Source organism: Suricata suricatta, chromosome 3 (assembly GCF_006229205.1).
Source record: "Suricata suricatta isolate VVHF042 chromosome 3, meerkat_22Aug2017_6uvM2_HiC, whole genome shotgun sequence".
In the NCBI taxonomy this organism is placed as follows: domain Eukaryota; kingdom Metazoa; phylum Chordata; class Mammalia; order Carnivora; family Herpestidae; genus Suricata; species Suricata suricatta.
In genome coordinates, this window is record NC_043702.1 from 102,720,559 (window position 1) to 102,742,488 (window position 21,930).

The following is a 21,930-nucleotide window of genomic DNA, read 5'->3' on the forward strand; positions in this document are numbered from 1 at the left end:
TATATTTATGAAAGTTGAGTCTCAAGAGAAAAATAGAGAAGATACATTTTAATTTATTTAGTTCCTTTCTTTTTTTTTCTTTCCTTCCATCCTCCCTCCCTCCTTCCCCTTTCTTTCTTTCTTTCTTTCTTTCTTTCTTTCTTTCTTTCTTTCTTTCTTTCTTTCTTTCTTCTTTTTTTCATTCTTTCTCTTTCTTTCTGCTTTTTTGTCTTTTTTTTTCTTGTTGTGGGGAGATAGGAGTCATATATATAGTGGGAAAGACTAAGATTCTAGACAAACACCATTTCCTTCAAGTACCTTGGTTATGCCAGGGAGAGCCCTAGATGTGCCAAATATCAGTTAATCTGGAACAGAATGTCCTCCTGCCTTCTGTGCATTCAGAACCCTGGCATCCTCCCTGTGGACTGGCACCCAACACGGCCTCACCTTAGGCAGACCATCATTGTAATTTCCTTGTAAACAACTTCTTGTCCCAGGTAATGAGAGAGAAGGGGGCAGCCCCCTTTATGATCTCAAAGGTACTTATGATCTCAAAGAAGAGTGAAGCAGGTGCTGAGGTCAGGGGGGCAGAATTCCCAGAATTTTAAAAGCAATCCTAAAAGCTCTTCTGTAGAGAAATCAACAACAACAACAACAACAACAACAACAAAAACAAAACCCACCCTGAAGAAACATCAAGTGCCATTTATTATGAGAATTATTCCCTGCTTCTCATTAATATTTGTCAAAAGGGTGGTTATTAAACTTGTGGAAGAGAATTCTCACTAAGTATTTTCTTTTTTATTTTTAATTTATTTTTAATTTATTTTTTTCCATAATATTTTATTGTCAAATTGTTTTCCATACAACACCCAGTGCTCTTCCCCTTAAGTGCCCTCCACCATCACCACCACCTCTTTCCCCCCTCCCCCTTCCCCTTCAACCCTCAGTTTATTCTCAGCATTCAATAGTCTCTCAAGTTTTGCATCCCTCTCTCTCCCTAAAATATCAAAATAAAGAAGGACAGTCCTAGAAGAATTGAGTTTGTAAGTTCAAGTTGCATGGAAAGCTGGAATAAAAATCTCAGATAAGTACACATTCACAATTAGCAGGGGAGACAAAATAATAAAGGTTAGTATGGACTCACCCCAAAAGCCAAACAATGTAAGTCTTTATTTTGAGTATATTTCTGAGTATCTTCCTACTCATCATGGTAAATATTGAGAGGAGTGGCAGGCAGGGAGAACAAATGGAATCCGAAGTTTAAATCATAAAATTGGCATCTAATGCATTACATTAACCAAAGGCATCCAATGAAGCAGAATTTTACCCAGAAGAGAGCAGTAAGAGGATTTGCTCATAACCTGATTAATTGTATTAACATACATAAAAAAAAAAGCTTAACAATGAATTATCTCAAGAGTGGGCATACAACTATTCAGCAAAAAAAGGTATCAGTTTATTAACAGGTGTCCAATTTTTAGGAAAGGAATATGGATGAGTGGAGTGGAGCCCTCAGCTGCACGTGGCTCAGAGAGCACTGTGGGTTGTGAGGAAAGTTACTATTACTTGTCAATACCAGGTCAGGTGTGTTCTACTGATAACACTGAATCTGCCAGTTACAGCCAGTTAGATTCCCAATTAGATATGCCATTCCGCTTCCAAAGCTGTGCTCCAACATGCATAATCCAATGTGGCAAAGGAGTTTTGCTTACAGTGTTGTATGATGGAACAGAGTAGGTGTGGTCATGCAACAGAACTGTTTTTATTGCAGACATGTGCTAGCTATTGGTTATGGGGAAGTTGCATAACCTAGAGGCATCTGTTTATCTACATATAATCTGGTGTTTGGGAATAACTATCTTGTAGAGATGGACATGAAAACCAAATATATTATAAATTAGTATTCTATGTCAGTAAGTGAGCCTAAAGAAGTATCATAAAGAGAAGCTCTTAATTTTGCTCATTTATTTAACAAAAATATCTGAATGTCCTGCACTCTTTGCTATGCCAACCTTCCTGAAAAGAAATGGTATATGAAATAAACAGGACCTGCTCCTTGCTATGATACATGAAAAAAAAAGCAAGTCTTTTCCCCCAGATTCCATGTGCCCTACATTTCTAATCATGGCAGCGACAGAGTAAAACCTCATTTAGTGAGTGATTCAGTAGTGAGAATACGTTCTTCCTATAGGCTGCATAGGTGGAGAATTTCTGCATCTTAGAAAGTGAAATGCTGTGGATTTGAGTGTTCCCCGTCCTTAACTGTTTGTAGCAGCCACCTAGCTTTTGTATAAATTAGTGCCGACGTTCATGTTTCTTCTCTAGAGAGACTCTACCATGTATCAGTTCTTTAGACTTTCATACCTCAGAAATAGCCAGCATATCACTGAAAGCATTAAGTTAAGGGCATGGGATATGATAATTGCTTTGATTTGCTCATAAGAGACAATCTGTAATGTAGATTGCAAAAGGGCAAGACAACATTTGTTCATTGCTATAGCTCCAGAACTTAGGAAAGCACCTACTTAAAGTCAGTACTGAAGGTAAAATGAGGACATTGGAAAAAAGAGATTCCATCTTAAAAAGCAGGGGCTGGCACAAGGCACGTTAGTACCATGTGGCTCGCTCACCCCCAAGACTGTGCTCCTGGCTCCCTCATGTGCCACTCTCTCTCCTATGATGGGGCCCTGCTATTTATAAAATCTCCACAATGGGCTAGTATCCTGTCCAATCTTCAAAGCAGCCTTATTAGGTGAATAAACATTAGCCCCAATTACCCATAAGGAATATTAGGATCAAAGAGAATAAATCGCTTCTTTTGTTTGCACAGTTAGCTATAAGGTATGGCCCCTATTAACATGTATCATGTCTAATCAGTTTTTTTACTGTTATTTTCAGATTATAAAATATGTGAGTTTTAGAAAACCTGAAGACAAATAAAAAGTAATTATATTTAAGGAAAAAAAGTCACTTGAAATCCTACAATTCAGTCATCTCTGCTATTAACATTTTAGTATTTTTTTCAAATGTTTTCTTAATTATTTATATGAAAAATTTTTACCTATTGTACAAAATTTGTGTTTTTCTGTGTTGCTACGCAGACTCCAGATTAGAAAGAGTTCATGTTACGCTGACCATGTGTATCTGTTAATGTTTTAAATTTTGTAAAAGCAGTGAATGCAGAATGGAAGGAAAGAAGGAAGAGAGGGATGTGAGGAGGGAGGGGGAGAGAAAGAGAGAGTCAGAGAGAGAAGGAGGAGGGTGAGAGAAGGAAGGAGGGAAGAAGAATCCAAGAATCCAAGGTAGCAGGCTAAAGGATGGTGCCAGCCAGTAAAGGAGGTAGATTTTTTCCTTCCCAACTCCCATGGACACAACAGCAGCCTTTCCTTTAATGACCATTCTTCAGTGTGTGTCCTTATCTGATCTGAGATTTCACAAGTCAGCAATCAGGATAAGAGTGGAGGGGTTTAGCACCATGGCCAGCTGCCAAGGCTCTTCCTTGGAGTCCTATGGGCTGTGCTTCTCTTCAAGTGATGCTCTTTGCTGACTGATTCACATCGCTTAGTTACCTCTAATGTGACTGATTGGACAGGGCAGTTCTATGGTAAGTTGACCTAGGCCATCCCATTTAATTAAATTTTTAGGGTGCAGCAATGTGGGTTTTTTTTTCTCTAAAAGTATTAATGGGAAAGAGATTTCTTCTCTCACTCCATAAGGAGGTTATAGAGGTCTCTCCTCTCACGTTGTACACATCTCATTCATACGACCTGTGGCAGTCTGCCCTCTGCAGAATTCCAACAGCACAAACCCACACATGCCGGTGGGAGAATCAAAGAGCAGAGATATTACATGACTGGGAAACTGTTTTAAGAACTAAGCAAGATATCAATAGTACCTGTTGGTCATTCATCCTTACCAGAGCTCGGTGCCTTTGAACTGAGACAGAATGTGCAGTGTGCAGTAGGCACAGCTGTAGTAAAGTGAGAAGCCTGGAGTAGCATTAACACGTGCACAGCAGTGTCCTTGAGGGAACAAGCAGAGGGTTCAGAGGCCAGAGCACGTGACTGAATAATCAATTCATTGTCATATCTTGAGATGTAAGTGAAAGATCGGCACATTCTCCAAAAAGTAAAATGGACATTCACTTTACTCTTTTGAAACCTAGACATTTGAATAAGCCAACCCATACATATTTATGACATGTTTATCATGTTTCTAAGTTGGTACTGAATACTATGGAAGATATTTTAAATGTTGTCATTTTTGAGAGCCTGCACTTATACCCTGTACCAGATACATTAAATACCAAACCCATTTTACAGATGAAGGAACTGATGGTCAGGGATGTATAGTCAGTTGCCCAAGATCACACAGTCACATTATTTTAGACCTGGGATTAGAACCCTCTCCAGTCCTACCCCCCCACCATGACATTAATAATTAAGATGTTATAAATCTTTATGAAATAATTATATACTAAATATTATGAAGTTCAAGTCCATATGTTAAATTTTGACAAATGAGGGATCAGAATGGGAGAGAGGGGCCCAGAAAGGCATTATGGATGAGGTCTGATTTTTCTGGATATTTTATTATGAAACATAGAGGAAGATAGGTGTTTCAAAGTGTTAGGGGGATAAAGTGCATTCCCCCCTTTTATTTGCAAATGTTATCATTAATGTAGTAACAATTTATTGAACAAGTGTATTAAATCAGGTGCTAAGCTAGCCAATGAGGGTTAAAAGTTCTATTTACCAGTCCCTGTTTTCAGAGAGTTCTTAGGCTGGTAAACTAATTATTTCTATTTACAGTATAACTTTTAAATGTTAATTTCAAATATATGATCATGTATTATCAAAACCATATACCATAACTGTATTAAGATAATCTTTCTTAATGTAGCAGTCATAGAAGATGGATACAAATTAGGGGTCGGACTTCAACAGCCATCTCTAAATCTGGAGAATGATTTATTGAATGAATTTTAGAAATTTCCTAACAATTGAAGTATGTTTCATTGCTTTAGTGATACATAATGATTTATTCTGGTTTGAGAGTCAAATCCACTGGTATCACGTGGCTTGCTGTTAGCTTCTTGTTATTGTTTTTACTTTTTCTTTTTTTTCCAGAAAGACTCACTTGAGCACATAGGAAAATATTCATTAGCCCTGCATCTCACCAAACAAGGGTCTTTGTAGTCCTAGATACCCTATGAGTTGAAATTTGCCTTCTTATTCTAAATCCTAGGCTTCCTCCTTAGTGTTGCCCCATTTTTCTTTTTCACAACTTTCTGCTTTCCACCCATCAAATTCTTTCTTGCTAAGCTCAGCTACATAACTCACATGTGTGTATGGTGGGATGTAGATTGTCAGAAGGTAAGAAATGATTGTGATTGGGAAAATAATTCAGTGAGAATATTAGTGTTGGAATAAGATAGAGCTGGTTGTAACCCTAATTCTTTGTGTTCTTGGGTAAGTCATGTGACCTCTTTGACACAGAGCTTTTTGCAGGGTTTTGGTCAGAGAGAATTGAAACATGTATAACGTGCTCACATTTTGTGAGAAGCTTATAATGTAAGTGAATACCAATAATTATAGTCTGAAAAATTGAAGGTGGAAAGGTTAGTTCTGAAGGTCAGTGGAGGCAGGCCTTAGAGACTCCCATGTGAGTGGCCACCTATCTCATGAATAGTAAGTGAAGCCCATCCACGAGTGACTTTTTGCAGAAACACAATCTGAAACTCAGGCTCTGAAGTTCATGGGTTGTGAAAGGTAATGTGGCATCCACGTTTGAACTGTTAAGGTAAGACCAAGCTAGGAGAGCCAAACAAAGAAGACTTTGGGTGAAAACACAGTGATATGTGTGCTCTTAGACAGAAAATGTTAAGTCTAGGGGTGGAGAAATTGTCATGTATATCCACAGTATGTTGTCAGGGGACAAAGATGAAAAATTAAGATAAATATTTTGGAAATATGTCAGGCTTCCTGTAAAAATTCTTATCTGTTTTAGGGCCCTGAGAATATTTACATTGTTTTATTTTTAACTATCTCAAACCACATGAAAACAAGTGTTTTTTTTGTGTGTGTGTTTTTTTTTTTTTTTTTTTTTAATGAGTAAAAGGTTATTTTTTTCCCCTAACATGTTCCTGGCCTCAAAGGTAACTTCTGCATAATTTTGTCTTTGACCTCCACAGGAGTCCATTAGCAATTTTATCTTGCCTTAAGAAACTGGAAACTACTGAAAGCTAGTAGTTGAACCTCACTTGAGCTGAGGAAAAACCTGAAATCTGTATTTCAGGATAAAGAATTTGATAATCTCTTAAGAATTAAGTTTTTCTTATTTTCTAATAATGAACATTTCTTGGTAAGATAGAACATTTCCTAAGACTAACATTCATCTTTCTTTAGGGTAGCACCTTACATACATACAATTTAAAACATCTTTCTTGATGAATTTCAGAAATTCCCTGTTTCCCCAATTGTTTAAACAAACTAATTTTCACTCAGTTCATTTTAATACAAGATTTCTGAATGTTAGCATAGGATGATTGATGGAGGGGTGGGCGAAATTCATTCACATCTGCCATTTATTTTATTAATTAAAAAGTAACGTGTACTTCAGGGTATAGTCAGTAATTTATACATCACATATATACAGTTTTCCGTGAACCAGGTATGCAGGATAAGGAATTTGTTTTTAATGAATTTTATCATTTTTCTCATTATCAAAGATAGTTACACCCACTCTAAATACAGGGCAAAAAAGAAAAAGGGAAATGAAAGCCTCTTAATATTTTAGTAAATGGTTTATTTTCACATAGTGCTTATCTGTTTCCTTTACATACTTGTGAGTTGGTCTTCATATATACATCTCTATCCTACGTTTTTATAATTTATTTTGTTTTTTTTAAAAACATGGCTATTCATTTGTTTTGAGAGAGAGAATGAAAGAGAGAAAGAGAGAGAGAGAGAGAGAAGAGAGAGAGAGAGAGAGAGAGAGAGAGAGAGAGAGAGAGAATCCCAAGCAGGCTCCACACTGTCAGCACAGAGCCCAATGTGGGGCTCGATCTCACGACTGTGAGATCATGACATGAGCTGATATCAAGAGTCAGATGGCTAACCACCTGAGCCACCAGGTGCCCCTCTATCATTTTATAATTTAAGTCAGGAAGATATAAACTATTGAATATCCCTTTTAGTAAACATTATTTTTAATTTAATAAAAAAATGGCAGCTACTGCTAGATATACTTTTGAAATGATATAAATACTTTACATGTATCACTTAGATTCATATGTAATATTCCATCTGGTGATTCATCCTAAGTTGATTCAAAGTTTTATTTTTTTCCCTTTCCAAATGGTTGGGCATTATCTCCAGTATCTAAATTATTTGACACTTTGAAAAAAATTAATATTTTAATTTTAATATGTGTTTTTAGCAGAGACTTCCAGATAGTAGGTTACTAGATAAAAAGTTATGAGCATTATTTAATTCCTAAGTATTTATTGATGTCTTTTTTTCAAAAGATTTGGTAGGATTTTATTTTGCATTATATTTGGGCAATAAAAAAGATCTGGCTAAGTAAACAATGTAAAGAAGGAAGAATATTAATTCACCTTTGAGGAAAGGTCAACAAATTGTTATAAATATTGATGGAAATTTCATAACCTATTTTGCATGAGAAGATAAGTGTGTTAATTAAGGCCCATGTTTTCATAAGAGACAGTAGGACAGAAAGTAGCTGCCTTTTATTTAAGAATATGTACAGTGTTGTTCCTCTGAAGTTTTAAAATTCTGAGCAGGATTATTGGAGGAAATACAGACTTGCTGAGGTGAGGTCAGGGTGGGGGAGGGGAAGGCCAGCTTTAATCTTGCTGAGAATATCCATAGGGGTACAGATGCTGATGCTAGGTGTTCTGAGGCATGACCACGGTGGTGATGGTGGCAGTAGATGGCAGTGGATAGGCTATGGTGGTAGCAGCCAATCCAGAAATCTACTACTTGAAGTTCTAGGATCTAAAAATACCAATATACCTGCCCAGAGAACTTTGATCCAATCAGTGTAATAAATCAAGTCATCCAAGTTAGTAGTTTTTCTTATTACATTTGGAAGTTATATACCTGGTTTACTTAAAAAAAATCACCCAAGGTTTTAAAAACAATGGACCAGGGACATGGAGTTAATGATTTAAAATGACAAAATGGGGTAGGAGGGGCTGGGAGGCTCATTGGGTTAAGCTTCTGACTTTTGGTTTGAGCTCCTGTCATGATCTCACGGTTTGGGAGTTCGAGCGCTGCCTCTGGCTCCACACTGGCACAGTGGAGCCTGCATGGGATACTCTCTCTCTCTCTGCCCCTCCCTTGATTGCTCTCTATCTCTTAAAATAAATGAAAATAAACGTTAAAAAGATACAATAAAGGAAGAACTCTACCTTATGTCATACATCAGAAATAAAATTCGAATGAAATGAAGTGAGAAAAAATGGGAGAATTCTTTAATGATCTCAGAATACAAGAGCATATTAAAGTATAACAAAATCCATAAAATAAGCCAAAATGACAAAGAAAATGGTGGCTTTTTCAACACAAGAATGTCTGAAGGACAAAAAATTTTTGAACATAGAAAATAATTAAGTAAAAGTAAAAGCAAAAGACAAAGAACAGAAAAAAGATATTGGCAGCATTCACATTGCAGACAATGGGCAAAATACAAATTGATAAGAAATTTGACAGGAAAAATAGGCAAGAAATATGAGGAAATAGTTCATAAAAAGGAAATAAAAATGAATAGATTTTCAAACTACTTCAATTTAAGGGAAGTATATATTAAAACTTCTCAGAAATATACAGCTTTAGTCTGTCACATAGGCAGAATTCCAAAAAATTGAACATATTTTCTTGACAAGCCTGTGGAGAAAAATCACTCTCATAAATTGCTGGCAGGAATTTGAATTGTCACAACTTTTGTAGAGGACAATTTGACAGTACCTGTCAAAATTGCATGTGTGGAAACTTTTGACCACCAGATCCTTACCTAAGAATGTATGCAGCAGCATTCTTGCACACATCCAAAGTGCTGTCTACATACAAGGTATTTCAGCAGTTTTAAGTATCAACAATAGATAGAACACCTCAATATTTATTATAGGAAACTGGTTAAAATGCATATCACATGTATATCAGTCAATAGAATGATATGCAGAGAATGAGGCAGCTTTTTACATACTAATGTAAGAAAATTCCCAGGATAAATTAAGACAAAATGAAAAGGGACACAAAAATTGTGCACTGTATTTCATCATTAGGGTAAAACATTAATGAGGAGAAATAAAGGATGTCTTTGCATATATATGTGTGTGCATATATGTGTATGTAGCATTGCATTTATTGCCATATATATGCATATATATGTTTCATTTATATATAGTATATATGCATAGGTAAGTTATATATACATATAAAGTGTGTATATATATATATAAAGTATACATATACGTGTATATATAAACAAAATATATGTGTATACACACACACACTGGCTTGCATATGCCTCAAGTTTTTTCTGGAAGGAGAAACAAGACATTAATAAGAGCAATGACCTATAGGAGATACACGGAAGATTAGTTAGTATATCGAGGCCAGGATGGAGGAACATTCATTAGTGTATCCAGAAAGTTAAAAACTGTATATAGTCACTTTGACCCATTTGTAATTAAATTCATCATTTGAAGCTAGAATAATAGTACAGAAAAAATATTTAAGTAGTTTGCTTTAATGATCATCCTTGGCTGCATTAAAGAAATCAGTATATCACCAAAACCCACGAACAGCAGCTCATAGAATAAATAAGTAGGCAGAAAGGATATGATTCCTTTTCTTTCTTTTTTCATTCTGTGACTTACAGCAGCTTTACATTTTCAAATGTTTGATATTTTTGACTTGATGTTAAGAAGTAATTGTTAAATGCCTTTTTCCCTTTTAAGAGAAAAAATGGGGCACATTTCAAAGTAAAACTTCTATTAATTTCACTTGGCTTATTATCTAGAACCAACTGTTTATAGGCACACTGTTTCCTTCAGTAGTTCATTAGCTCATTAGTAGTAATAAAATTAGGACAAATTTTATTGTAGAAATAAAGGGTGCATGTGTGTTTTGTGGAGAGAGAGAAAGAGGGAGATGTCCTTGTTTCTTTCTTATGACTGGCACCACTTTTCATGCACCTGCTCAAGAAAAAAAAAAAAAAAAGAAACCTGAAAGTCATCCCTAGGGGACTCTTTCTTTACTACCTCCCCTTCCAATATCCAAGCCCAATATCCAAGTGAGGTTACCACATGTTAGCACCTTGTTACACTTGGAAATCCATCCTCCATGCCTTCTCTTTACCTGAGCCCCTGGGTCCACCATCTGATTACGGCCAACCTGCCTTCGAATCAATTTCTCACACCGCTGCCAAAATAATCTTTTTTATGGAAGAGCAAGCAAGCAACAACAACAAAAACTCTGAGACTGTCCCCTTTCACCCTCAGCATGATTTGAATTCTTAATAAATTAATAAATTTCTTAATAATTAATTAATTAATTTCTTATATGTTGGTCTGAGGTAGTAACCTCTGATTTACTAATTCACCACATGCCCACTCCTTAAAGGTGAATAAAATACCCAGTTACCTCACACGCACAAGCACACTGGTTGCCAGATGGTGGAAGCCAGGCTGGCCTGGTCATGGCACACTTTGCATCGTCTCCCCTACCACAGTCTCCTCGACCTTGGCACGTGCTCTTCCTGGTTTTGTGGTAGTGTTCCTTCTTCCAGCCAAATCGTAGACCTGTCACTGCTCTCTTGGAGCTTCACAGCTGCCTAGCCTACATTTGCTTGGCTCCTGGCACTGATACCGACAGCATACTTTTTATCAGTTTACTTATTGGGAGATTCCACATTAAGACTTTTGGGGAGGGGAATGAGCCTTTTAACTCGGTATCTCCTTTATAATTGACATACCACGATAGCCAGCACAGGGAGATGTCAGGGCCTTTTTTAAAAAATGTTTATATATTTATTTTTGAGAGAGAGAGTGCACATGGGCATGTAAGGAAAGGGTAGAAAGAGAGAGAGACCGAGAGGGAGACAGAGGACCCCAAGCAGGCTCTGTGCCATTAGTACAGAGCCCAATACTGGGCTTGATCCAATGAACCATGAGATTATAATCTAAGTTGAAATCAAGAGTCAGATGCTTAATCCACTGAGCCAACCGGGTGCCCTGATATCAGTGCCGTTTTATGGAAAGAAAGAAGGAAGAAAGGGAAGGAGTAAGGGAGGGGAGAAAGGAGGAAGGATGGAAGGTAGGAAAGAAGAAAGAAAGGGAGAAGGGAGGGAGAGAATGAAGGAAGAAGGGAGGGATGGAGGGAGAGAGAGAGGGAAGGAAGGAAGGAAGGAAAGAAAAAAGGATGAAAAGAAGGGATAAGAGAGAAAAAGGGATGGAGAGAGTGAGGGGAGGAGAGAGAAATAAAAAGAGAAATGTCTTTTAATCATTAGGATAATTTCAACAATGGCAAGAATCCAAACATTGTGGAAGAAATAATGAAAAAATTGATGAAATAATGTCAGCTAGGAATGCACCACCTATCATTTTCCCATTATAATAAGTTTGAGCCACCCCCCCCCATATGACCCAACTGCGTGTTATGAAGGAAGCAGTGCTTGGGGCCATAATGGAGGTGGGAGTGAGCAGCCCACAGGGGAAATGGCAGCTCCTGCCTCCTTAATGCCACACTGTTGAGCAGGCTGTTACCCCCCGCTCTGGGAAAACATGCCTTAGGACGGAGGAGGAAGACATTCCGCTTTCAGTTTCTAAGGGGACCGAATAATAAAACATTCAAAAACTTGAAAGTTTATATATGTCATAATTAATTGCATTTTACTGTTCATTTAACAAAATCTGAGCTGTTCTGCGGAGTGGGGGTGGGGGTAAGAAAGCTGTAATTATTTGACAAAAGGTACCGGCAGGAACTTCCATAAAATTGGAAGAGGGACGTGGTGGAGGGCGAACTAGCCCGACTTGATGGAGAAGTGTACTTCTTCACCTGAATCTCTCAAGGGTGTCCTCCAAGCTCCATTTAGGCTGATCTGACCACCTATGACCCGTGGTCAGAGTAAAAAAGCGTCAAGTGGGCCTGGATTTGAACCCTGCTTATATCTCTGGGTCACGGGTGCTTAACCTCACCTATCCTCAAGTTTCTCATTTGTGAAATTTAGATAATAATTTTCCCTTAGAGGATTTAAGAGGAAGGGTATACGTTTCCTGCTTACGTGCCATTCGTATAAAGAATAGACACTTGAAAATGGCAGCTAAAGTGATGATTTCCTCTCCTTTGCGTTTGCCTGCAGACTTACCCAACTCACTGTGTCCATTGCCTTCCCTTTCCCTATGCAGAATTGACTTTTCCTCCAAGGCATAATTCAGGATTCGTTTTCTCCATTCCAGAGCCATTCAAACATAGCAAATAGATCTCTAAATATGATACCCTCCATTTTCAATACGATTGATGACAATTAGGATATGGTTTATTTTATTATTTAATTGTTCACATTCTGAAAATGTGTCATGTCTACCAGGGGATGTGTTTATCATCTGCCCTCCAATTTGGTCCTAGAATCTGTGGGAAACCCTTGTTCTTCCTTTCTCTGGACCTGTAGAGAGAGAATCGTGCTTTGCCTTTAGGATACACAGAGCTGGCATTGCTTGTAGAATGCTCTAGTACTCAAGGCTGTCCTTGGGCACGAAGGCTATCCCGTCTTCCTCTCCCCTTCACAGATGACAGCAAACCTCGGCTAAGCAGCAGCCCACCCTCGGCCACCCTGGGCAGCCTGTTGGACGACCAGCACTGGCACTCGGTCCTCATCGAGCGGGTTGGCAAGCAGGTGAACTTCACCGTGGACAAGCACACGCAGCATTTCCGCACCAAGGGTGAAGCCGATGCCCTAGACATTGACTATGAGGTGAGTTGACTCTTCCTGCAGGGCCCCAGGCCCCTTGCTCAATATCAATAAGAAAATCAGCAAACAGAAGAACAATTGAGAGGACTGCTCAGGCAGTCTTCAGTGGAAGTGTCCAAGGAGGGCATTTGACCTGAGAGTGTGAGTCCATGCCTTGCGACATTAGCAAATTGTGTACATTTTAAGATCAGGAAATCTCCTTGTTCGCTTTTCAGAATGTTTTCTGCTTGTAGCCTTACTGTATCACTGTGATAGTCTCATAGTTACACTCTGCTGGTGTTTTTTCAAACCTCAATTTTATTTTATTTTTAAAAAATTTTTAATGTTTTATTTATTTTTGAGAGAGACAGCGTGAGCGGGGAGGGTCAGAGAGAGAGGGAGACAGAATCCGAAGACATGCTCTAGGCACCAAGCTGTCAGCACAGAGCCTGACGCGGGGCTCGAACCCACAAACTGTGAGATCATGACCTGAGCTGAAGTTGGATGCTCAACTGACTGAGCCACCCAGGTGCCCCAGCAAACCTCAATTTTAAAATAGCTGAAAAGATACAGAAATTAGACTAATATAAAGGAACGTGAAATCCACACGATACACCGTTGTTTTTAGCCTTCATTCCTATGCAAACTTTTGAGAACAAATGTAGATTGTTTCTTTCTTGCTTTCTTGTCCAGGAGGCACCATGAAATGCACCACATGTACAGCACAAAGAAGACTGCACAAAGTTCTGCAAACTGGCAGCCAACAGTTATCCATCTTGGCTAGTAGTTCAGTTCAACAAGTATCATGCCCCTGCTGTATACCAGGCTTTGTTCTAAGCAGTCAACATACAGAGAGGGCTGAGGAGGGTCCCTGAGATTGAGAAGTGTACAGTCCAGAAGCAGTGTCTGGCCCAGGGATGAGGTGCTGTGGAATAATGGAATAGAAGCTACTGGGGACAACGGCCCGGGATACTGAGGAGAGGGTACTCGGCTCAACCTAGGGACACCTGGAAGGCATCCAGTAGGAGACACTTCTGTGTCTTGAAAGAAGAGGAAGACTAGCCTGATGAGGATGGTCAAAAAGGCAGGCAGGGCTGGGCATGAGATATCACAGTCCAGTATTTGTGGGGTTTGAAACAACGGACAGGCACCAGTGGGTTGGAGCAGCCGGTAATGACACATGAGTGCCAACTGGTAGATGTTCGGGAATTTTGTGAACTGGCTGGCAAACATAGACATTAAAAATTAGATTGTATCAACTAACAATTCACTGAAGTATTCTTACTTTTTTAATATATATATTTATTTATTTTTTGTTTATTTATTTTTGAGACAAAGAGAGACAGAGCATGAGCAGGGGAGGGGGCAGAGACAGAGAGAGATACAGAATTTGAGACAGGTTCCAGGGTCTGAGCTGTCAGCACAGAAACCAATGTGGGGCTCGAGCCCACCAACTGCGAGATCATGACCTGAGCCGATTTCGGATGCTCAATTGACTGAGCCACCCAGGCGCCCCTCACTGAAGTATTTTTAAAAGGCAATGCATTCATTGATTCCTAATTATTTTACTATGTTATATCAATATATCCATCTATCCACCTACCTACATACCTCTCTGCCTCCCTACCTCCCTATCTATGCATCTATCTGTATGTATTCCTGAGATTTTTTATTTCTGTTGTGTCCATGCAGTAAAAATATTGTAAATTGGGTTGCTACAGTACATCTCTTCCCAATTTTATATTCAGTGACATCCCTTTGGTAGTTTGAAATACACCATGGTGAATATATTTGTGCCAGGGATATAGGCCAGATGCTTTACATTAGGGCTTGGTTTATTGTTTTGTAAATTGTCCAGACCAGGGATTAGCGAACTACAGCCTGCCTATAGGTCAAGTCCAGCTCGAAGCCTGTTTTCCTCTAGCTTGTGAGTTAAGAATAAAATTTACATTTTATTTGTAAAGGGTTGTTACAAATTTTTTTTTAATTTATTTCTGAGAAGCAGAGAGAGCGCAAGCAGGGGAGGGTCAGAGAGAGAGAGGGAGATACAGAATCTGAAGTAGGCTCCAGGCTCTGAGCTAGCTGTCAGCACAGAGCCTGACACGGGGCTCGAACCCACAAATGTGAGATCTGACCTGAGCTGAAGTCGGAGGCTTAACCGACTGAGCCACTCAGGCACCTCACAAATTTTTTTTCTTTTTTTTTTTTTTTAATGTTTTTTATTTATTTTTGATACAGAGAGAGACAGAGCATGAGGGGGGAGGGGCAGACAGAGAAGGAGACACAGAATCCAAAGACAGGCTCCAGGCTCTGAGCTAGCTGTCAGCACAGAGCCTGACGTGGGGCTCGAACCCACAAACGTGAGATCTGACCTGAGCTGAAGTCGGAGGCTTAACCGACTGAGCCACCCAGGCGCCCCAGATTTTTTAAATAAAATAAAAGCATATGTGACAGAGACTGGATGTGGTCATAGATAAATGAACTCAGGGGAAAATTAACAAAAGCATTCTAAAGAATCAGCTAGTTATATAGTATTTACAGTAAAGGTTACCATATATTATTTGCAAATTGTGTTTACATGTTGTTTCTGTCACTAAGATAATCTCATGTTTGTATATGCGCACACACACACACACACTCTCACACACAATGTACACGTGTATGGGACCCACACCCTAAACAGCTAGATTTTAACCTTTATGAACGTGCCACTTGAGGGAGAGTCTGTTAGAGATAAAACATCAGAATTTGGGAAGACCCAGGCCATGTGACCTATGTTAGCGAACTTCAACTATGGGGGCTGCGGAGCCTCTGAAGGATATTTTGCAGGACCGTGGCTCCTTTTATGTTTTAGACCAGTAATTCTGAATGTCTGTTTCAGGAGTCAGCCCAATTAGCGTCCCTTGGGGATTTGTTAACAATGAAATTACTCAGGTCTTGCCCAGACCTGCTAAGTTAGAAACTTTGGAGGAAAGACTCAAAAATCTGTTTGTACAAATTGTTCAGGAGACTGTGATGTGCCCTACCATTTGAAAACCACTGTTTTAATTTTTTTAAGTTTATTTATTCTGAAAGAGGAAGGAACAGAGAGGGAGGGAGAGAGAGAGGATCCCAAGCAGGCTCAATCACACTAAGCATGAGAGCATGACCTGAGGTAAAATCAAGAGTTGGACTCTTTACTGAGCCACCCAAGTGCTCCAGAAAACTGCTGTTTCAGAGCGGTTACTCCACAGCTTAGACTCGGAGGCAGGGGATTGCTGGACAGATGGTGGGGAAACTGTTAGGAGATAACTTCTGTCACCAGTGGGGAACATGCTAGAGCAGCCGAGGTAGAGATGAATAATTGAAAAAGTAGGATCTGACTTATTTTTTTTTCAATCACCATCAAGAGCTGTAAGGATTTCCTCTTTTGATCCTATCTTCAGCTTAGCATACATACTGTGGATAAGATAGGCCATGCATTAAATTCCAAAGAGAATTTGTCACTTTTTGATTCCAAAAGATACCAGATAGATCTCTTTATTTTTTTATTTTTTGAGTAGCTGATAACTGGAAATCTATGAATATCAATCATCTTTCTTTGCCAACTTTAAGTAATTGCAAAATGAAAAAAAAGAAAGAATACACAAAATATTAAAAGAGCTATCTTTCCTGAACTTGAGGACAAAAGAAAACATAAAATCATCAATATGTCTTATCATTTCCCCAAATACTTTAACTCAACTGACCTAGGAGATGGTTCTAAAATTCTCCTAGTTGCCTGATTTAACATTCATTTTCAAGCCTCTGTTCACCTATCTCTCCTGTGGAGAGAATCTTTACGGGATCACAGCTGAGTAGCATCAAAGTGAATGTCAGCATTTGAGGGAAATGGAATTCAGTGATGTCACTCAATTTATGAAACTGGAACGATTTCCTCAGGAAATACCTCAATTTCATGTTGCTTTTAAAAAGTATTTCCTAGGAAAGAAACTTCTTGGAGTGTTCCTTTGAAGTAACCTCTCTTTCAGAGAATTCAAGCCCCTGCCAGAGCGCCCAGCTGGCTTGCTCCAGTGACCATACAGGAAAACAGATGGACTGTAATGGCAACATTAGACATTGGCTGTGCTAGAACACGGGGAGTTAAGAGTTGGGAGAAGTCTCTGGAATGACTGGGGCTCTCCAGCTTTTGCAGATTCATCTGAAAGACTGTGTGGGAAAGAAAGAGCACTAGAATAAGAGTCTTGTGTTCTTTCTTTTAATTTTTTTAATGTTTATTTATTTATAAGAGAGAGACTGAGTGCAAGCAGGGAGGAGCAGAGAGAGAGAAGACACAGAATCCGAAGCAGACTCCAGGCTCTGAGCTGTCAGCAAAGAACCCGATGCAGGGCTCGAACTCCCAGACTGTGAGATCATGACCTGAGCTGATGTTGGATGCTTAACTGACTGAACCACCTGGGCACCCCTGGAGTCTAGTGTTACAGTCACCACTTTGCCCGTAACTAATTGTGCAAACCAGAAAATGAACTCTTAAGTTACCCAGAAGTAATATTAACACCCTATTGACAGGCATAGAGAGAAATAAAATACCTAAGTCTGAAGTTTATTTTCTAGCAGTTTTATCTTTTAATCAGAATCTGGAGTGTTGCTGTTATTTCTGCCCTGGAGCCGAATGTGCACATCTGAGCCCCAGATACCCCCGACCAGCACCGCAACTAAAACCAGGTCCCTGGGCTCCCGTGACCCATTGCTAGAGCACATCCTGCCACTCTAAATTTATGCCCACTTACCTTTCTGGGGGCCCCGAGAAGACTTTTGTTACACTAAGATGTATGAAGTTGTTTGTTTCCCCTCCAGACTAGGGCTGGGATCTTCTGTAAAGAGAAGGAGAGAGAGAGAGACAGAGACAGAGAGACAGAGAGGGAGATGGAGAGAGACAGAGAGAGATAAAGAAGCAGAATGTATGTTAGAGCCTTTACTTCACGTTAGAATGTTATCCCCATTTATGTCATTCAGCTTTTGTGATTTTCTCCAAATGCATGTAAGAAAGACTCTAACAATTCGTCTCACTTCTGGCCTGGAGCAGAAGAATTTCAGAAAAGAGATGTTTTTAGGATCTTAGTAAGGGACCGTTTCTCTGAGATTCTTATAATCCAATAATTCTTTTCCTATCAAGAGTGCTCAGTGATCCTGTTTACATAGCCACTTTACAAACACCGGAACTATTAAAAACACATTTTTTGAATATAGGATTTGCATTGTATCATGGTGTAAATACCAAAAAGGCATTTTAGAAAATAATATATATATATATATATTTAATAAGCATATTTAGTTTAAAAACCTGGATTAAGCTAAACTCTCTTAACATTTAAAAACACATAGTACACATATATCTTCTAATGTAATTTTTATCAAAGTTTTAAAGAAAATAAGAGATCATATTTCTAATCAAGGCTTGTAGGATGTTCTTTTAAGTCTGAAATAAATTTCAGAAATCTGAAAATAAAATATATTTAAAATGTTTTTCACATAAATGTTTTAAAAACTTCCATTAAAATACATCTATAAAATTCATCTATAATGATATCACTCTCTCAATGACTTATAAAGGTATTTCAAAATAATGAGTAAAAATATCCTACAAATAATTTTTAACAGATAACTTAGAGGAGAAATCAAGAATGTGAGTATGTAAAACAAAATTGCTCTCAAATACATGAAAAGAGATTCAACCACACTCATTAATAAAAAGGAATGCAGTCATGCTACAAATGATATTTTTCACTTAGATTCAAAAACCAAAAACCATATAATGCTGGCATAGCTATGGAGTAACCAGAAGTATTTCATGCATTGCTAGTGGGATGCTAATTAATATTATATCACAGAAAGGGCACTAGCTTCAAATTAAAAATGTATTGTTTTCAACCCACCAGTTCTGTTTCTAGCAATTTATCCTGCAGTCATAAGCAAATACGTGCAATGGGACATATGTTAGGAATTTTTATAGATTGGAAATTCCCCAGAAGTCCATCAAAACTGGGTTAATTAAGAATTATGCTAAGCCCTGTCGGGAAACAGCTCTGCCAGGGTGCCCCAGTGACCTCACACTACCTACGTGGTCCAGAGCACGTGCAAACCAGAGCTTTTCACAACAGCTGATCTGAGGCTTGGCAGCATGTCTTATGATCTTCGTCAAACACCAGAGGATGGAGGCCTGCAGTTAGCAGCTCCGGGGCCATTTCCCACTCAATGACCCTGCCCTGTGGGAAGATGTCATGACACCGTTTCTTGGGGCCTCTTAGGTTCTGACAAGGCAGAGGCTTTCTTCCATGAACGCGGGATAGGCGTGCATCATCCAGAATTGCTCAGCTAAAGTGTAGAATAAGATCTATAGCAATGGGGAACTTTGCAGCTGACATTATGGTCATCTGTGCCCCATTTTTACTCATCATCTTCTTGGTGTGTTGGACAGGGACCATGGGGAACAGCAGTGTTTGGATACCCTTGCTTGGTTGACTCTGTGAGTCACCAACCATCTGGAATCTACAAGTGATCAGTCAGGTCTTGGCCTTGGGCTTGCTTTGTTTTGTGTGTGTGTTTGACAAAGCCACATGGAAGTATTATGCACCCACTAAAAAGAATGAGGCAGCCCTGTATACTCTGATGTGGAACTTTCTAATAATTTTATTTAATTTTTTAATGTTCATTTATTTTTGAGAGAGAGTGAGACAGAGTGTGAGCACGGGAGAGGCAGAGAGAGATAGGGAAATGCAGAATCTGAAGTAGGCTCCAGGCTCTGAGCTGTCAGCACAGAGCCCAATGTGGGGCTTGAACTCATGAACCAGAGGATCATGACCTGAGCCAAAGTCAGATGCTTAACCCACTGAACCACCCAGGCGCCCCAGTATAACTTGCTAAAAGAAGAGAAAAATCAATGCGGACTGCAGTGTTAAGAGTATCTGTGTTTAAAATTAGAAGGAGGGGCGCCAGAGTGGCTCAGTTGGTTGGGCGTCCGGCTTCGTCTCAGGTCATGATCTCACAGTTCATGGGTTCAAGCCCCGTGTCGGGCTCTGTGCTGACAGCTAGCTCAGAGCCTGGAACCTGTTTCAGATTCTGCATTTCCTTATCTCTCTCTGCCTCTCTCTGACTCTCCCCTGCTCACGCTGTCTCTCGCTGTCTCTGTCTCTCAAAAATAAGTAAAAAAAATTAAAAAATTTTTTTAAAAATAAATAATAAAATTAGAAGGAAAATACGGACTTGACAATAGACAGCATATAGACGGAAACCTCTGGGAGACACTAAGGAGACAGATAAGGGTATAATAAGAGAATGGGGCCAATGAAGATGGAGACCTTAGTTTTCACTGACTACTTTTAAAAATATTTTCAATTTTGTACCACATGTAGAAATATTTTAAGGAGGGGCACCTGGGTAGCTCAGTTGGTTAAGTGTCTGGCTTCAGCTCAGGTCATGATTTCACAGTTCATGGGTTTGAGCCCTGCGTTGGGCTCTGTGCTGACAGCTCAGAGTCTGGAGCCTGCTTCAGATTCTGTGTCTCCCTCTCTCTCTGACCCTCTCCTACTCATGCTGTCTCTCTCTGTCTCTCAAAAATAAATAAAAAATATTAAAGACAAGAAATATTTTAAGGAGAAACTGAGACAATAAAAAACATATGACTTCAAAGATTTCTTATATTTGCTGTTAAAATTACAACCTCTGATTTATGTTTATTGATAGTTTTTTCAAAACCAATTGTCAGGGCATGTGGGTGGCTCAGTTGGTTAAGTGGCTGACATCAGCTCAGGTCATGATCTCACAGTTCATGGGTTCCATCCCCGCATTAGGTTCTGTGATGACAGCTCAGAGCCTGGAGTCTGTTTCAGATTCTGTGTCTCCCTCTCTTTCTGCCTCTCCCCCTCTTATGCTCTGTCTCTCTCTGTTTCAAAAATAAATAAAACTTTTAAAAAATGATTATCACTTGAGAATATGTTATTAAATTCATTTATTTTATATTCTTTAACATTTATTTATTTTTGAGAGACAGGGAGAGAAAGATCATGAGCACGGGAGGGGCGCCCCTAAATTTACTGATTTTTAAGTTTTTTTTTTAAGTTTATTTATTTCTTTTGATGGAGAGAGAAAAAGAAAATGAATGAGAATTGGGAGCAGAGAGAGAGGGAGAGAGAGAGAATCCCAAACAAACCCCACACTGACAGTGCAGAGCCCGATGCAATGCAGGGCTTGATCCCACACACTGTGTGATCATGACCTGAGCCCAAACTGAGAGTTCGATGCTTAACCAACTGAGCCACCCAGGAGATTGTCTATCCACATTTCTATCCTACCTGTAGAATTTGAGCTTATCATAAAATTTAACACTTTCTTTCTTACTTTCATTTATTTTTATAGAAATGTGTCTGGTACATAATATATACTCAATAAATATGGGCTAAGTAAATAGAGAAAGTTTCTCTCTGTAGTTATAAAAGGTAATATTTCATGCTCAACTTTTGTTCCCATAAGAAGTTCCTTCTAGGTCCGCCATGCCACCACCCTTGTTTTAGCTTGACATTGACTGAAGGACACCTCTCTTAGAACTCAGGCATGATTCAAGGACTGCCCAGACATAATGCAACTATTTACTTAGTGATCAGAATAACCACAGATCACCAAGGAGACAGTTTTCCAGATCATGTGGCTGCACAATTGATATTGATCCTTTTTTCTTTGGAAACTCAGTTGCAAGGCTAAAGTAGAAGGCCCACCTAGAAGAAAATAAATGAAAGAAAATAAGGAAAAAGAAATGAGTAAATGCAAAGTGGAAATAAAGTGGAAGAAAGTGGGAGGAATAAAAAAAGGAAATAGTATTTTATGTGTTATTATGTGATTATGTTTTATCCTTAAAGCAACCTTGTGATGGAAATTATTATGTCTTCTATCACAAACATAAACCCAAGACAAGAGAGACAGATGATCCCCCCTCCTCAT

The 21,930-nt window shown here is 38.9% G+C and overlaps 1 protein-coding gene across 2 annotated transcripts in view; it reads left to right on the forward strand.

The window, feature by feature from the left end:
• Positions 1-21,930, forward strand: part of CNTNAP5 (contactin associated protein like 5) — a 789,622-nt gene that overhangs the window by 365,093 nt on the left and 402,599 nt on the right. The window contains exon 6 of one of the 2 annotated variants that reach the window (XM_029934734.1): positions 12,797-12,981. The exons of the other annotated variant lie outside the window; for it this stretch is intronic. Within the exon in view, the coding sequence (XP_029790594.1) occupies positions 12,797-12,981 (185 nt within the window). The remainder of the gene's footprint in view (positions 1-12,796; positions 12,982-21,930) is intronic. 2 annotated transcript variants of the gene reach the window in all.